We start from the raw sequence: 19064 nt of genomic DNA, 5'->3' as shown, positions 1-19064 counted from the left end.
CTGTCACCCAGGATGGAGTGCAGTGGCATGAGCTCAGCTGACTGCAGCCTCCACCTCCCAGATTCAAGCAATTCTCCTGCCTCAGCCTCCCGAGTAGCTGGGATTAGAGTCGTGCACCACCATGCCCAGCTAATTTTTGTATTTTTAGCAGAGACAGTTTCACCATGTTGACAGGCTGGTCTCTAAAATTTTAGTAGAGACAGTTTCACCATGTTAGCCAGGCTGATCTCGAACTGCTGACCTCATGATTCAACCGCCTCAGCCTCCCAAAGCACTGGGATTACAGGTGTGAACCACTGCACCTGGCCTCTTCTCCTTTCTTTTTTAGAAGTAACTTTTTAAATATCCTCAGCACCTAGTCTACTATTCTGTGTATCCTAGGGATTCTCACTGATGTTTGTAAAAGGTTAATCTGTTAACCACAGAGAATAGCACACTCCTAAATATTTAAAATGGGAAGAGAGCTCGGAATTAATCCACCTTCATCAGTTTACCTATGCACAGTGGATAAGAAAAGGAAAAGTATGTGTCCAAGATGTTCAGCACATTTTATATGTATGTATGTATAATTATAAAATAGTGTGTGTGTGTATAATTATAGTAGAAACTATTAAATACTAAATCCCCACAATAGGAAACATAGCTATAGCCCTACATGAAATGTGCAGCCAGTAAAGCTGATGATAATAGAGACTATTTAATAACGTGGGATAAAACCTGAAATATTAGATTGTTTGGAAAACAAAAAGTATGATATTGTAAATACAATTTTCTGTGTTGAAATAACAAATAGGCTGGGCACAGTGGCTCACACCTATAATCCTAGCACTTTGGGAGGCTGAGACGGGCAGATCACCTGAGGTCATGAGTTTGAGACCAACCTGGCCAACATGGTGAAAACCTGTCTCTACTAATAATATAAAAAGGAGCCAAGTGTGGTGTTGTGCACCTGTTATCCCAGCTACTCGGGAGGCTGAGGCAGGAGAATCACTTGAACCTGGTAGACGGAAGTTGCAGTGAGCCAAGACTGGGCCACTGCACTGCACTCCAGCCTGGGTGACAGAGCGAGACTTTGCATCAAAAAAAAAGAAAAAAATTTTGTTTTTGCACACAAAAACAAGTAATAAAAATAAACCAATACTAATATAATGGTTTCATAAGTAAATTTTTTTTCTTTTTTTTTTAAATATGTTAATGGGATGAAAAAAGATAATCTACTTGGTGAAAGACAGAAGATAGTTTGGAGAAATAGAAAGCCAGACAGACTAAGGAGCCAGTGAGTAATCTAAGCAAGAGATAGTTCTTGTATTTGTTAGCGGTGGCTGTAGAAATGAGCCATGTGTTTTGGTTTTGTTTTTCATGGTGTAAATTCTTTTCACTTAGAACTTGCATTTGTTGAAAACTGAATTTTTCCTATAAATACACTAGTATTTAAATGAGACTATGCTGTGGTATAAATATTTTACCTAGTACTGCTTTTAGCCAGGTGTCAAGGGATCAATCGTAGGAACCACGTATTTGTAATTTATCCTGTCTCCATCCATCCATTCTTTCTCGCTAAAACCTAGTGTTTGATTTCGTGCTCTTGGTTCCCACAGAATTGGCTGCCACTCTGTAGAAAGAAAGGATAACCTGTGATACTCACTAGAGATCATTGGTTGTCTACTGCAGTTGCTGTGACAACTGCAGCTCAGCAGGCTTGTTCAAGTCCAGCTTATTCTGCTAGAACCATACCTGTCTCACAAAAGGTTGTCTCTGAGAGGCACAGAATATGCATCTGCCTCATGTCCAGAAAACAACAGCTTGGCTTTCCATTTCCCTTCATGTGCTGTCAGTAATATAAACCCTTGCATGGTGATCACTCTGTGGACAATGAGAAAATTATAAAAGAATTAATCAAGATAGCAAATGACAATTTTAATAGCTTATTGCATAATGTTCAGACACATCTTTCCTTGATATTTTTCTACATTTCTCAATAATTTTATCACCTGTTTTACTGCTCCCTTGGAAGACAAACGTGATACTGTCCTGATGGAGTCTTATATCATCCCTAAAAGTGCTTATATTCCCATGTGTTCCATATAACGGTAATGTTTATATACTGTCTGGCTATTCTTGAATTTATCATTTTAAAAGAATTCAAAAATAGAATCCATTAGTGGTTATTTAATGTTTTTAGTTTTTGTTTAAAGAGTCTTTGCTTGAGTCCTGGGACGTTTTTGAACCTCTTATTTTAAGATAATGAAATAAGCAGTCAGCGTTAAATTTCACCTGAATTAATTTCTTGTTTACATTTTATAAACATTGGAGATATTAGTGTTAACACTGAAACAGGGAAAATTGTTTTCCTTAATGTTTTAAATGGCCATTTCAGAAGATCATATAAGCCTACTCTCTGACTTCAGTAGCTTCACGTAACTAAATAAGTCTATCCTATATTTTAGGTGTCTTCTAAATTTTAAGATATTTTGCAAAGTTCTAAAAACAAAAACAAGATTCTCTTTTTTGTGGCTAACCTTGTTAGGCTTTTAAATATGTTAGAAATCAAGTAACTTAAGGTCTTCATGGGAACTCTACATTTTTTCTGCTTTTTAAAAAATAGCCATTATCCTAAAAAAAAAAAAAAAGATCTTCTATTAACATCTAAGCAAAAGCAGTCTGAAGTTTTATTTGCTAACAAATACACTTACTCAAAGCACTTTAAAAATCATTCAAGAAGAATAATTTATAGGTATTGTTTTTCTACCTTTAATTTTTATTTTTCTATCTTTCAATTTCCATTTGTTCCTTTCCTAAGCGTAAGTGCTCTTTTGGAGGTTTAATCAGTCAACCAGTATTTATGGGAAGTATTTTATATGGAAGGCACTGAGCATGCTGTTGTGAGATTCCTAAAGTGTTTTAAAATGAGGTTTCTGCCCCATCCACTTAGAGAGGTAAGACATGTTTACATCAAACCATAACTAATGATTCTAGATGATAAATGAGAAGTGCTAGATCATTTTTAAAAGTTTGTTTTACATACCTTACAGATAAGTATTTTATTCTTCCTTTCCTTCCTGCCCTATTTAATACATAAGTAAAGTTGTGGTCAGGAGAGTAAAATAAGCTTTCAGCCTTTCTTCCTTTATGAAGAACATTATTGAGTTCCTGTTATTTTCTATGCCAAACATTGGCTATAGTCTTTAAAATAATCTCATTTAATCCTTATAATAACTTTGTGAGGTAGGCATTATCGTTCTCATTTTATCAGTGAGGAAATGGATTTAGAAGGTTGAAATAACTTGTTCAAGGTCACCCTGCTAATTAGTAATAGAGCCAGGATTCAAATATAGGCCTACTCAGGTTAGTGCTTTTTCTTTTCTTTTTTTTTTTTAAATGCAGTCTCACTCTGTCACCCAGGCTGGAGTAGAGTGGCCCATCTTCCTCATTGAAACCTCCGTCTCCCAGGTTCAAGTGATTCTCCTGCCTCAGCCTCCAGAGTAGCTGGGATTACAGGCGCCTGCCACCACACCCAGCTAAGTTTTTGTAGTTTTAGTAGAAGTGGGTTTCACCATGTTGGCCAGGCTGGTCTCGAACTCCTGACCTCAAGCAATCCACCTGCCTCAACACCCCAAAGTGCTGCGATTACAGGCGTGAGCAACTGCACCCAGCCTCGTTTCTGTGCTACTCTGTTCCACTGTAGTTCTGTTTGATGATGATAGAAAAAGGCATGCAAAGGAAGAATGATACTAAAAATTATAATTTTGAAAAGCAAAAGCCTAAAGGAGGAAGGGACCTTTATTCTACAGTATGAGATATTAAATGTTCTAATAGGCTCTTAATAGGTTGCTTATGTACGTTGGTAACGCATCACTGCATGAGTCTATTACCCTAACTAAGGAACATTTTAAGAGATCCTGTCTTAAAAGAGCTAGGTGTAGTGGCACACACCTGTGATCCTAGCTGCTCTGTAGGTTAAAGCAGGAGGACCACCTGAGCCCAGGAATTAGAGGCTTCAGTGAGCCATGACCATCAGTGGACTCTACCCTGGACAACAGAAGGATTCTGTCTCTAAAAAAATAAAATTGTTGTTTTATTTTTTAAAAAGATCCTATCTTTTATTAAATCTTAAATATGAAAGTCTTGAATACAATGATAATTAATAATCTTAGGTTCTTATGTTTTAAAGTATGCAATGTTTATTGAATAATGAAATAGTCTCTTACTACTAATAAAAAAATTAATCATCAATAACAATAGTGAAACTTTAGATGGGATTAAAACCTACTTTAATTCCAAAGTATTAAAGAACTCAATGTTTTAAATGTATTTCATTAGATCTCTGGCATACTTAGAAAGACCAGGTGTTTGTTTCAAAGTCCTTCGTAGTCCATAACCTTCATGATACTCTGCTACATGTCTTCCGTCCATATTCTCATTAGCTAAGTATCAAACTGCAGACTTATATCGTGTTTTGTTTTGTCAGTACATCCTGGAAACGGACATCTTTTTTGAAACTGAAATGCATGTGGGGCAAAGCAGCATAAAATATATAAGCAAACGAGATGTTCTCCTTGCTCACAGCAGCCCCAAACCTGTTTCTCCTGGTAGGCTGAAGCCCTGGCCACTCAGAGTCTTGTGATTTTTCTTGTCTGACTCAACCTCCAGGAAATGAGTAACTGCTTCCTAGTACCTCCACTCTGTTCTAAGGAGTAGGCATCCTTGCTGTATCTTTATTTGGTTGGTGAAGCTCACGGAACAGTGGTGTTCTTATGTAAGATCTACCAGTCAGTTAAATATTAAAATCCAGTTGTCTACAGCCAGGTGTTTTCAGTCTCTCCTTTACAGATGAACGGAAAAGTCATTTATATTTTGTCTTTGTTTTCAGCGTTCTTACTTCCGTACTCTTCTCATGTATGGGTTCCACTTTCTGGTGTGGTTCCTTTGTGTCAAAGGAATCAGGGACACACAGTGTGGGTTCAAATTATTTACACGAGAAGCAGCTTCGAGGACGTTTTCATCTCTACACATTGAACGATGGTAGGTTTCTGACTGGAATGTATCCAGTCTCTTATTACCCAGCAATCATTCTAGGTAATGAGAAACAGCCCTGTATTCTTATAATGAACATGCAGATTTAAACAAAACTGACACTAATGTATGTAAACTTGATCTTGGCTTTATACTTTTCCTGAGTTGGATCTTAATGTGAAAATATACAAACCCAACAATATAATATAAAGTTTTGTGTGTTCACCTTAATTGTAGACATTGAGTGGCCTGAAAACATTTTTTTAGACTTTCTTTTTTTTTTCCTTTGCCCTAAAAAGAAAAAGCTCAGAAATATCAAAACAGAATAGGGTACCCATTTTCTCTTCTTCCTTCTACAGGAGATAAGGTCTCTTTCCTAAGACCAATCTTCTGACCTCTACATCTCCTTCCACCTATCCACCTTGTCAAAACCTAATCCTTTCCATGTATTTCCTTTCTTGTGTATTCAGCTTTTTCCTCTCCATCACATCTTTCGCAGAACCCTCTCCACTGACCCTGCTGCACCCTTCCAGCTCTAGCCCTATCTCCTTCACAAGCAACTTTCTCTTGAAAAAGTGGTTTATAGTCACTGACTTTGTTTTCTTGCTTCTCACTCATTTTTCACTCCGCCTTAATATGGATTTTCTCCCATTTCATCTTTTTTTTTTTTTTTTTTTCTTGAGACAGAGCTTCACTCTTGTTGCCCAGGCTGGAGTACAATGGCTCAATCTTGGCTCACTGCAACCTCTGCCTCCAGGGTTCAAGCAACTCTCCTGCCTCAGCCTCCCAAGTAGCTGGGATTACAGGCACCCACCACCACACCTGGCTAGTTCTTGTATTTTTAGTAGAGACACGGTTTCTTCAAGCTGTCCAGGCTGGTCTTAAACTCCTGAGCTCAGGTGATCTTCCCATCTTCCCACCTTGGCCTTCCAAAGTGCTAGGATTACAGGCATGAGCTACCTCGCCTGGTCAGCTTCATCTTAACATCTAGCTACATCCATGCCATTGAAGCCAGTGGGCATGTTAAATAACCACTCATCACACTTAACCCATCAGCAGCATTTGATACTTCTGAGCTGTCTTTTGAAATATACTGGAGATACAGGTGGCTAGCACTGTCATACAGAAGCTGAAACCTTGGCATCAGCCCTGACATTCCCCACATGCATATGCATATATCCAATCCGTGACAGGGCCTGTTGATTTTAGGTTTTATGTCCTTCCATTTCTCTCCATCTCCATCACTGCCATCCAGGACACCATCCTTCCCCAAACTACCATGCTGTAGCCCATGAAGTCTTTGCAAACTTAGGTGTGATCACATATGCACCTCTTCTGCTTATAATCCTTATGGGCTTCCCAGGGCGTTTAGTCTGGCCCCACCTGTGTCTCCACATGCAGATGCTTTCCTTTTCTTCACGCCCCTTCTCACCTTCTCCTTCAGATCTTCCTTAGGGTAGCCTGCCCTCACTCTAAGTATAATACAATTAGCTCAGGTGCCCCTCATTATATTCTGTTGCAGTACCATGCACTGTATTCATAGCACCTATGACATTTGTAGTTTTTCTTATATTTGTGTAATTACTTAATCTTTCTTTTTCTTGATTAAAGCATAATCTTTCTCCATGAGAGCAAGAGTAACATTTAATTTTACTTATTAGTATGTTCCACTATCTAATATCATGCCCAGCATATGGTAGGTACCCAGTAAATACTGTTGAAAGAATTAATACTTAGTCATGAGTTCTGTGTGAATCCATATTGGGTATCTGCATGATTATTCCAGTATGTGTCCATTTTTAAAATCTCTACCACTTTTGTGCATCTCTTTTCAAAGACCTGTTGTCTTCCTAGAAATAGATGCCATATAACCCCCAAAATATTACTTTTAAAAGTGTACTTTCGAATTAAAATTATCATTCAGACTTTTTTTTAAATATTTTTTTCTAGATTAAAACTTTTTTTTTTTTTTTTGAGACGGAGTCTCCCTCTGTTGGTCAGGCTGGAGTGCAGTGGCGTGATCTCGGCTCACTGCAACCTCCACTGCCTCTCGGGTTCAAGCAATTCTCCTGCCTCAGCCTCCAGAGTAGCTGGGATTACAGGTACCTGCTACCACACCCGGCTAATTTTTGTATTTTTAGTAGAGAAAGGGTTTCACCTTGTTGGCCAGGCCGGTCTCAAACTCTTGACCTGAAGTGATCCACCCGCCTCTGCCTCCCAAAGTGTTGGGATTATAGGCGTGAGCCAATGCACTCAGCCTAAAACATTTTAATTAATGTACATTGGTTGTCAAATTTAGATTTGTATTTTTATTATGTTGAAAAATAAACTGATAGTTAATAGATTCCAAAATCAGAAAATCTAATTTAAGAAACAACTCTAGAAGTAAAGCCCTCTGGCTGCATTAGTTATTTTTCAGTCAGCTATTAGGTCCAGAACTAGGGTCAGAGAAGCAGTTTCTTTGTAGTTTGAAAGAAAGAATTTAGAAATTGAGAATACTATTTTTCATTGTTGAGGATCTTTCATTTTTCTTGAAATATAAAAGGTTAGGATTGATAACTTAAAAATCATGAAGCTTCCCTGTCATGATGGTTCTAGGGCAGCATTGTTTAATAGAAATATGAGACAGAGGCAAGGCATATATGTAATTTCAAATTTTCTATTAGCCACATTAAAAAAGTAAAAAGGTGACTCATGCTTGTAATCCCAATTCTTTGGGAGGCTAAGGTCAAGGAGATCACGTGAGGCTAGAAGTTCAAGACCACCATGGAAAACATTACGAGACCCTGTCTCTAGAAAAAAAAATTTAATTAGCTGGATGTGGTGGTATGTGCACCTGTAGTGCCAGTTACTCGGGAGACTGAGGCAGGAGGATCTCATAAGCCCAGAATTTTAAGCTGCAGTGAGCTATGATCACACACTGTACTTTAGCCTGGGAACAGGGTGAAATCCTGTCTCTTAAAAAAAATTTTAAAAAGCAGATCAGGTTTATTTCTTATACAGTATATTTCCAAAATATTGTCATATCACCATGCAATCAGTATGAAAAGAGCTGAAGTATTTTACGTCATTTTCTTTGTACTATATATTTAAATTTACAGCACATCTCAATTCAGACTAGCCACATTTGAAGTGCTCAGTATCCTCATGTGGCGAGGGACTGTTGTATTAGACAGCAGTTTTTGTGGAGTTAAGTTAAAGAACATTGTTGGGTTTTTTCTTTTTTTTAATGTTAATATAACATGCAAGCCTTTTATTTATTTTGGTGTTGACTGTCGTAAGATTGACCTCACTTATGGGCTGCGCATGGCGGCTGACACCGGTAATCCTAGCACTTTGGGAGGCTGAGGCGGATGAATTGCTTGAGTCCAGGAATTGAGACCAGCATGGGCAACATGGTGAAACCTGTCTCTATTTTTTTTTTTTAATTGTATTAGGCAAAAAAGATTCATCTCACTTAAAATTTTAGCTGCTCACATTTTTATGTTTATTTGGTACCTCTAAAGAAGAACCACCAAATATACATATATCAGCTTAATGAGCAGTATACCCTTCACCACAATAATATGTCATCAGTGGTTTTTATTTAAACATCTCTGTCCTGTACTTTAAATCAAGACTAAAGAACAATATAAGTTACATAAACCAAGTTGTACATCTGTGTCTTATTTCCAAATGTCATCTTTGACATTTGACTATGTTTTTCATAAGGATTGATTGAAATTTTTCTCAGAACTTTCAAGAAATCAAAATCAGGTGGAGTTTCTAGGTATTAGAAATCTGTAAAGGAGTATACCTAAAGTTAAGACTGTCAGTATTGGCCAGGCACGGTGGCTCATGCCTGTAATCTCAGCAATTTGGGAGGCTGAGGCAGGTGGATCACTTGAGGTCAGGAGTTCGAGACCAGCCTGGCCAAAATGGTGAAACCCCAAATCTACTTTAAAAAAAAAAAGAAAAAAAGCCAGGCATGGCAGCAGGCGCCTGTAATCCTAGCCACTGGGGAGGCTGAGGCAGGAGAATCACTTGAACCTGGGAGGCATTGGTTGGAGTGAGCCGAGATCACGCCACTGCACTCCAGCCTGAGCTGAGGCAGGATAATCACTTGAACGCTGGAGGCGGAGGTTGCAGTGAGTTGAGAGCACGCCATTGCACTCCAGCTTTGGCAACAGAACAAGACTTCGTCTCAAAAAAAAAAAAAAAAAAAATTATTAGCTGGGCATGGTGACACATGCCCATAATCCCAGCTACTCAGGAGGCTAAGGCAAGAGGATAGCTTGAGCCCTGAGGTCAAGGCTGCAGTGAGCCGTGATTACACCACTGCACTCCAGCCTGGAAAATAGAATGTCTCAAAATAATATGTGTTTTTTCTTTGAAATGAACTTTACTTCAGTGAATACTTTTTGATCAGTGTTATACATGATTATAATGTTATATATTACATAGTTTGATAGGCTTATAACAGAATAGTAATTCCTTGCCCCAATTTCCACTCCATAGCTGTGGCCACTTTCAACTGTTTTTTGCTATTTCTTTGTGATATATGCATTTATATTCAAAATAATGGGTCTGCATTGCTGTTTCTCAGTTGTTCAGTTTTAGATATTAATTTCCAAAATAGGAAATTAATGCTAAGAATTAAAGTTATCTTAACGTCCTGTATACCCTCCTCATGGAAACTCCAATACAGTTTTAAAATAATTCTTTATTATCAGTATTGATTGTCTTAGCTGTGTGAAGATAATTCACATTTGAGTGCAGCATGATTATATTACCTTTTTTTTTACTACTTTTTGTTTTCCTGAAGGTAATAAATGTTTGGGGTTTTTGTTTTCATTATTTTACTGTGGATCTGTTACTTACTGCTGTTCAGGCTCTCAAGAGTATAATTATCCCTTACTGAGTGTACAAACACAGATTCTGCATTACTTCATTTTCGCATCTCAGAAAGCTTATGCCTTTCTGCTTGCTTTCTGGGCTGTGATACAGCTCACTCCGTCCTCTATCTCCATTTAATTAATTATCCCCCTATTTTAGTAGAGCACATTCCTCTATTAACTTTCTGAAAACATGAGAAAGAAGCTTTTTGATTTTTTCATGTGAAAAAAAATTGATTCCACCCTCATATTTGTTTTATACTTAGGTGGAAAAGGGATTATAATCATTCAAAATGGAAATTTTGGAAATGGTTTTTCCTCAGAATTCTGGAAACATTCCTGTATTGTCTTTGGCACTCCGTGCTTCTGTGAAGGAGTCCAATTCTGAATTTTGACTCTTTGCATGTTGTTCCCACCCCCTTTTGGAAGCTTTTTCTCCACAGTGTCTTGAAATATTATGATCCTAGGCCTTAATGTAGTTCTTTGTCATGCATTTCGTTGAGTACTTAGTAGGTTCTCTGATTTCCTTCTAAATCTGGAAATTTGTGTCCTTTAGTTTATTTTTTTCCTTTGATAAAATTAATTCATTTAATAAACATTTGAAGTCTGTGATAAAAAATTTTTTGATAAATTTTTTTTAAATGTTTTTAAATTGACAAATTATAGTTGCATATGTTTATGAGATGCACAGTGATATGATTTATGAATACAATGTGGCATAATTATATCAAGCTAATTAACATACATCCATCACTCTTAAATACTTATTTTTTTATGGTAGGAACATTTGAAATTGACAAGCAATTTTGAAATGTACAACACAATATTATTAACTATAATCAGTACAATTGTACAATAGATCTCCAAAAAAACCTTATTCCCCTGTCTGAGGCTTTGTACCCTTTGACCATCATCTCCCCATCTCCCCACCCAGCCTCAGGAAACCACCATTCTACTCTCTGCTTCTATAAATTTGATTGTTTTAGACCCCACATAAAAGTGAGAGGATATGCAATATTTGTCTTTCTGGGTCTGGCTTATTTCACTTAGCATAACTTAGCATAATACTCTCCAATTCCATCCATGTCACAAATGACACGATTTCTTTTTTAAGGCTGAATACTATTTCATTGTGTACATATACCGCATTTTCCTTACCGTTTCATCTGTTGATGGAGCCTTAGGTTGATTGCATAACTTGGCTGTTGTGAACAGCGCTGCAGTGAACATGAGAGCGCAGTTGTCTCGTCAACAATCTGATTTCAAATATTTTGGATAAATACTCAAAAGTGAGATTGCTGGACCATATGGTAATTTGTTTTTAGTTTTTTGACGGACCTCCATACACTTTCCCATAATAGCTATACTAATTTACATTCTCACCAGCAGCGTACAGGGGATTCCACTTCTCTACCTCCTCACCAGTGCTTGTTAACTGTCATCTTTTTTACAATGGCCATTCTGACAGGGGGTTTAATTTGCATTTCCTTAATGTTGAGTGATGCTGAGCACTTTTTCATATATCCCGTGGCCATCTGTATGTCATCTTTTGAGAAACGTCGATTCAGGCCCCTTGCCCATTTTTTAATTGAATTAATTGTTTTCCTTCTATGGAGTTGAGTTCCTTGTATATTTGGGATGTTAGCCCCTTATCAGATATATGGCCTGCAGATATTTTCTCCCAATCCATAGGTTGTCTGTACAGTCTATTAATTATTTCTTTTTGTTGTGCAGAAGCTTTTTAGTTTGATGTAATCCTATTTGTCTATTTTTGCTTTTATTGCCTGTGCTTTTGGGATCTAATCTAAAAAGCACATGACCCAGACTGTTGTCATGTAGTTTTTTCCCACGTTTTCTTCTTGTAGTTTTACAGTTTCAGGTCTTTTGTGTAAGTGTGTAAGTCTTTAATCCATTTCAAGGTTGTTTTTGTTGTTGTTTATATGAGGGTCCAGTTTCATCTTCTGCATATGGAGATCCAGTTTTCCCAACACCATTTATTGAAAAGTCATGTCCTTTAGTTCTAAGAAATGTTTGTTTCTTAATCTTTTTTTTTTTTTTTTTTTTTAACAATCTCTCTTCATTTTCTTTTCTCTCTTACAAACAGATGTGGAACCTCCTTACGAGTTCTATAGTTTTATCTTTCTTCTTTTCTAGTTCTGTTCTTTTGAGATTTCCTCAATTTTATTATCCAGTCTTCTTTTTGAATTTTTCTCTCTGCTATCAAAATTGTAATTTCCTAGAACTCTGTTTTTCAGTATTAACTTTTTTAAAAACCTATTCTTATTTTATGACTACAGTATCTTCCACTACCTCTGAATGTCTCATTTAAAACTTTGTCATTTTCTTTACCTGCATTGTTTATGTTGCCTCTGATTTTTTGTTTCTTTTTATCACTCATTGTTCCCATGCCCATAGTATGGCACTTAAACACTCAGTAGAAGCTGTGTCCATGCACAGAGTCTCTGGTAAATTTTGCTGCAGGTTAAACCAGCAGAGCCATGTGTGACAAAGTCCCAACTGTCATTGTCTTTTGGACAGGTCATTTTCATGAAAATGGAGTCTTTCAGTCTCCTTACTAGAAGCTGTGAACCTGGCTGTCAGCATTCACAGAACAAACAGAGAAAAAGCATGAGGGGAAGGAAAATCTTAGATGTTCAGTGAGTCCTCCTTGCAGGTCTACTTGTGTCTTGACCTGAATACATCATTTGAGGCCTTCAGTGCCCGAGCCTCTCGGGTGCTTTGTTGCACCGTTTTCCCACCGCTCTTGTCCATGTTCCCTACAACTTCCAGGTTTTTTTCTTAATTAACATCTCCTCCCATCTTTGTTCTTTTGTTTATTCCATATTGGTGCTTTAATCTTAGTAGGTCTGCATGCAGGAGGCAACAGTGGGATTCGTGTCTATCTGCTGTGTTTAACAGGGTCTCAGCATACCTTTGTCCTTTAGGAGTCACTGTTAGTGACATAACAGCTGTAATAGGAACTGAGTAAGAAAAGAAAATGTCGTGGCTCAGCCCAACCCATATTTGCATAAACAAATGAAGGCATCTGAGTTGGAGAATAACCCTTATACTATTTCCTTATAATAACATAAGGCTCTATCTAGAAGTACTCGGTATTTTAGTTAAAATGTTTGCTTAGGTAACAGACTGGACACTTATATATGGTGATATGAGCTGCATTTTTTTGTATGTGTAACAAATATCTTCATGTTTTCTAAAATGTTTAAGAGGAAAAAGATGTAATTTAATTTTGGATTTGGCACAGTGCTCAAGCCCGTAATCCCAGGACTTTGGGACGCCAAGGCAGGTGAATCATTTAAGCCCAGGAGTTCAAGACCAGCCTGGGATACATAATGAAACCCCTTCTTTACAAAAATACAAAAATTAGCCAGGTATGGTGGCACAGAGATGAAAATTCAAAAAGAGGGCTGGATAATAAAAATGAGGAAATCTCAAAAGAACAAAACTAGAAAAGAATAGAGGAGATAAAATTATAGGACTAGTAAAGAATATCTGGGCCTGTACTCCCAGGTATTCGGGAGGCAAAGGTGGGGGGATCACCTGAGCCCAAGGAGGTCAAGGCTGCAGTGAGCCATGATTGCACCACTGCATTCTAGCCTGGTTGACAGAGTAAGACCCTGTTTGAAACAAAAGAAAAAACCTTTTGGTCTGGGGTATTTTTTTTTTTTATTTCAATGAACCACCCCACTCTTTTTTACTCAATATTTTTGTTTTGGGTACTTGGTAAGTCACTAGCCATATACTGATATCCTTAGAAATAATATATAATAATCTTGTTCAGGTTATCAAGTATCATTAGAACTACCTCACTAGCTAATATTTATTTTTGTGTTAAAAGGAAAAGTTAAGGGTTAAGCACCAGGCTTAATATTGAAATTATTTCCCTTTTCATGAGTATCAAAATTCTAGGAGACGAAAGTTTTAAAATACAACACATTTATAAATGGTTTTATCATCTTAACTAAATATTTTATTTGGATAAGAAAAAGCGTTGTTTAAAAAAAATAGTTTTCTTATTGAATTATCCAAATACTTGGAGTATAAACTATTTATGTAATAGATGATAATGGTATTGTGGCAAAAAAACAAAAACAAAAACAAAAAAAACTCCCAAATTCAAGTTGTCTGGGATTGGAGAAATCAAATATAAGTGGATTTTAAGCATTTTCTTGTCTGTGTTAATAATGTGTTTTACAACCAAGCCCTAGATGTTTGAACTATGCTCTGTGCAGCCTAGAAAGTGGAGACTGATTCATGGATGAAAGCAAAACAGTCAAGAACTTTAGACAGGTTAAATGAGGATGAAGAAGATTTAACAGGTCACTAGCGGTGCTTTTCTTCCTAAACTTTAATGCCAGTGAGAGAAGCAACTAGTTCAGAGAAATTTTGTAATCAGAATCCAGGAAAACGTATGAGTCAGGATTCAGAAGCTTTAAGGGAAGCAGGTTTGACCTAAGCCAACACGCGGACTGGAGAGAAGCTTTAAGAAAGACCATTTATAAGTAGAAGGTTGCACTGGAGTTAGACTGGAAATGGCTTTAATAGTATATGTTAGGAAAAGTAAGATGATATATCAAATTCCTATGTATGTATTAGTTATACCCAAAGAGTATTTCAGACTAGTCCAAAGTAGCTTTTTACTTTCAATAGTTGCCGGTATTATATTGTCCAGGACAGCACAAGGAAGGAGAACAGAAAAGACAAGGACAGCCCTGGGGACACTGTATTAGAAAATTAACCTTGATCCTCTGATGGTAGAAGAAAATAGCAAGCAAGTCTAAAGTAATGAACAATCTCAACTAGAACATCTCATAGTTTTATCAGCTCTCTGAATCAGTCAAAAATGTTGTCATTTCTTTACCTTGAGCTAGTTAAGGTTAAGACTGAAAACCATCAGTCTTGAAATTTTCCAGGATTAAATTTCTTCTTGGAACCCTTGAAGTTAGTTTTACCTCTGTGAGTTTCTGAGTTGTGATAGAGATACAGTATTATGCAGTGATATTCTAAATATCTGCCTGGAAGCTTCTGAACTACTCAGCTTTGAATTATTTGACTTCTGTGAATCTGATCTTCAGTTTTATGGTACAAGCTTTATATCTACCATGTAAGCTTCTTTAAAACATGCCAAGGTGGAGATTATAGTTGTGTTCTATTTGTCTTTAAAAATAAATATCAATATATTTTCTATTTTAGGGCATTTGATGTAGAACTGCTGTACATAGCACAGTTCTTTAAAATTCCAATAGCAGAAATTGCTGTCAACTGGACAGAAATTGAAGGTGAGTATATTGTTTATTGTATGACTGATGTTTAGTCAGACAAAGGGAGAGATGTCAGACAATACAATTGTTCAGTAAAGTCAGCTGGCTTTAGTGTTCTCCTAGCTCCCCTCATCAAGGCCTTCTTAGCTGTCTTGACTCAAAGGTCCAGTTCCAGGGAAAGTATTACCTACTAATACCTTCCATCTGGCTTGCTGCCGTTTATATTTTGTGTCTGTTTGTGGGGACTTCAGTAGGCCTACTAACCTGTCCAGGAAACTTCAATAAAACCACTTACAACAGATAAGGTCATTCGGCTCTGAAGTTAGAAGGTTGACAGTCTTTGAGATAAATTTATTGTTTGCATTACCATTTGCTATATATTTTTTTTATCACAAGGTGGATATTAATTGAGTACGTACAAACCTATTTGCAAAGCTAACTAAGAGTTAAAAGTTTTTTTACGGCCGGGCACCGTGGCTCACACCTGGAATTCCAGCACTTTGGGACCAAGGCAGGTGGATCACCTGAAGTCAATAGTTCAAGACCAACCTGGCCAACATGGCAAAACCCGGTCTCTACTGAAAAATACAAAAAATTGGCCGAGCATGGTGGCAGGTGCCTGTAATCCCAGCTACTCAGGAGTCTGAGACAGGAGAGTTGCTTGAACCCAGGAGGCAGAGGTTGCAGTGAGCTGAGATCACATCATTGCATTCCAGCCTGGGCAACAAGAGCAAAACTCCTCCTGAAAAAATATAAATAAATAAATAAATGTTATTTTACTCCAAATGTCTACAATCAAGTCAGAGCCATTGTAAACTATATCTGTATATATATCCAAAAAATGTAAAGATCCCAACTCTGTAATAACTTGAAATCTATCATAAATCTAATAATTCCTGTTTAAAAAGGCTTAGGCAGCTCTAACTGTATAGAATTTTAAACATATTCTAGTTATCTCCTTACCTTAGAATGAACCTAAATTAATTGATGGTGTGGGAGCAGTTAACATAATCAACTGGGGACTTTTTCAAAGTCCACCTCTCTTCCGGGTGAGCCCTTTCTTTGAGAGTCCTTGTTTCAGTAAACCATTATTGCTCTGTAACCTCAGATGTTTAGGGACAGAAAAAGGTTAAGAACCAGTCTCAAGATTATACAAACTGTTTAGTCTAGAATGAATTCAAGCCTCTTTATGTCTTGCTGAATCAAAGTGTGTTTACAAAAAACTTAGCTCATCTCCACAGTAGCTGCCTAGAATCAAAGGGGATTGGGAAGCAGGTAGAAGGATCGATCACTCAGGGGTATCATGATCAACTCTGTTGATCTTTGGCCAACATAGACTCTATAGGAAGATGAAGTGGGGAAAAGTAAAAGTCCATTTTATATTGTCATTTTCTTATTTCCATTGCAGAGATAGTTGTATTATAATATGAATTGTAGGTACCTCAACTTTCTCATTTGTAGGATGAAGATAGTATTTGGTCCTGATTAATGATAATGTTTCTACAGTGCTTTGGTGGTAATGTTTTCAGAAGAAAGCTGTTACATAAATTCAGAGCAGTGAAAAGGTCTTCTTTAAATATAAAGTAATTATAATGAAATGTTAAACCTTCCTCCTGACACTTCTTTATCCGCAGGTATATACTATAAGTAATGGTTATAAGAATCTGCTACGGCTGGACACGGTCACTCGTGCCTGTAATCCCAGCATTTTGGGAGCCCAAGGTGGGGGGATCACTTGAGCCTAGGAGTTTGAGACCAGCCTGGGCAACATAGACCTCATCTCTACAAAAATATTTAAAAATTTGACAGGGATAGTGGTGCATGCCTCTGTAGTCCCAGCTGCTAGGGAGGCTGAGGTAGGAGGTTTGGATCACTTGAGCTTGGGAAGCCAAGGTTACAGTGAGCCATAATCATGCCACTGCACGACAGCCTGGGTGACAGAGCAAGACCTCGTCTCAAAAACACAAGAAACTAATCTGCTGTGATACCCGGATATGATATTTAATTAGGCTGGTGTTCTTGTGTAAACAAAGAGGTCTGGACAAAATTATCATAAGTCTGATGATAGGCTTTATTTTTTATTAAGATTGGATTTACGTAGAAATAATCATTTATCTGTTATGCTGTATCTTTAGTTGTTTCGTATGTAATTACTTTCAGTAGTGAATAGTTTTTTCTTAGGCTTTTCTAGAGCCCTCACCATATGCAGTCTCTCCTTTCTGCAGTAGGGCCATATGAAATTTGCACTAGTTAGATCCTCTCAAGGTTTATTTCACTTCAAGGTGTTCCGTTTTTGTTTTTAGAGAAAACCACTCACTTCAGCTTTGACATTGTTTAACTTTTTGGTCCATGATTTAAAAAAAAATTAAGGTGCTGAAGGCTCACACAGATCATGTAGGCTGACTTTAAACTGATATGTTTTCTGCTGAGTTTATTTAAGCTGATTTGCTTTTAATTACTTTTAAATTGCAGGTTCTAAATTAGTTCCATTTTGGAGCTGGCTACAAATGGGCAAGGACCTACTTTTTATACGACTTCGATATTTGACTGGTGCCTGGAGGCTTGAGCAAACTCGGAAAATGAATTAGGTTGTTTGCAGTCTTCAGTTGTGTTCTTATGCGTCAATGACACATTTCATTTCATTGAAACTAAAAATTTTTTTTCCCTACTTTACCTTCCCAAAACTAAAATTTTAAGTAAAGCTGGAATAAACTTCTTGTCATTGTCTCCCTTTTGATAATTTTAAAGAATTAACATCCCATAAGCAAAAAATTTTATACCTCTTTGGACATAAATGGTTGTTAAAAAGATGGTTATAAAAAAAGTTAGATTTTCTTTTGTTTATTTGGCTTTGTTATCATTACAATTCTGAGAAATACAATTTTTGTAGACAGAGTGATTCTTAAAGTGCCTGCATAATTCTCATGAACTTAAATATAAACTACAATCGTGTAACAGTTTTCAGAGATTTAAAAATAAAGCTAGGGTATAAGGTTAAATGTATATACATTTTTTTTTTCTCTTTTTTTTTTTTTTTGAGACGGAGTTTCGCTCTTGTTGCCCAGGCTGGAGTGCAATGGCGCGATATCGGCTCACTGCAACCTCCGCCTCCTGGGTTCAGGCAATTCTCCTGCCTCAGCCTCCCGAGTAGCCGGGACTACAGGCACGCGCCACCATGCCCAGCTAATTTTTTGTATTTTTTTTTTTTTTTAGTAGAGACGGGGTTTCACCATGTTGACCAGGATGGTCTCGATCTCTTGACCTCGTGATCCACCTGCCTCGGCCTCCCACAGTGCTGGGATTACAGGCGTGAGCCACCGCGCCCGGCCTAATGTATATACATTTATCCAAATCAAAGAAACCTGTATTTCAGCCTATGAAACTTTAGGAAATTATACACTAAAGCCAAGAATACAGACTTAGTCACAAAGGTGTCCATTTCTTTATATTCTTATTCATCTCTAACACTGGCGGCCACGGTAGGAGGATCACTTGAGCCCAGAAGTTCAAGGTTACAGTGAACTGTGATCGTGCCTCTCCACTCCAGCTTGGGTGATGGAGGGAGTCCCTGTCAATCAAATTTTTAATGTTAATATATTTACATAGTAACATCAGAAGCCTCTGTCTTTGAGATAACTGCAAGAACTAATAGCAATTATAAAATAATGAACCCCCCAAAATAAAAATTAGATTGTTTCTGCCATCTTAGAGAAACAAACTAGTAATAGTTTGACATTTATTAAGTGCTTACTGTATGCCAACCACTCTTCTAAGCACTTGGTATATAATAACTCACTTAACCTTTACAGCAGAATAGGAAACTGAGCCACAAAAGGGTTATAAGGTCACACAGGAAAGAGTGGAGCCATGATTGTAACCTGCATAGTCTGGATCC

At 37.3% G+C, this 19064-nt stretch overlaps 1 protein-coding gene across 3 annotated transcripts in view; it reads left to right on the top strand.

The window, feature by feature from the left end:
- The window catches only part of ALG5 (ALG5 dolichyl-phosphate beta-glucosyltransferase), a 46684-nt gene extending 28791 nt beyond the window's left edge, over nt 1-17893 (top strand). For 2 of the 3 annotated variants that reach the window (XM_032294482.1, XM_032294480.1), the window contains 3 exons: nt 4871-5022; nt 15102-15187; nt 17642-17893. In XM_032294482.1, the coding sequence (XP_032150373.1) occupies nt 4871-5022; nt 15102-15187; nt 17642-17757 (354 nt within the window). In that variant the 3' untranslated portion in view covers nt 17758-17893. Of the gene's footprint in view, nt 1-4870; nt 5023-12425; nt 12545-15101; nt 15188-17641 lie in introns of all 3 variants that reach the window. The other variant, XM_032294481.1, reaches the window with a different exon arrangement.
- The last annotated feature ends 1171 nt before the right edge of the window (nt 17894-19064 follow it).

This window comes from Sapajus apella, unplaced genomic scaffold, assembly GCF_009761245.1.
Source record: "Sapajus apella isolate SASKATOON/1434 unplaced genomic scaffold, GSC_monkey_1.0 scaffold32, whole genome shotgun sequence".
NCBI lineage: Eukaryota > Metazoa > Chordata > Mammalia > Primates > Cebidae > Sapajus > Sapajus apella.
The sequence above is the reverse complement of the archived record's forward strand: the minus strand, read 5'-3'. Positions and strand labels throughout refer to the sequence as shown.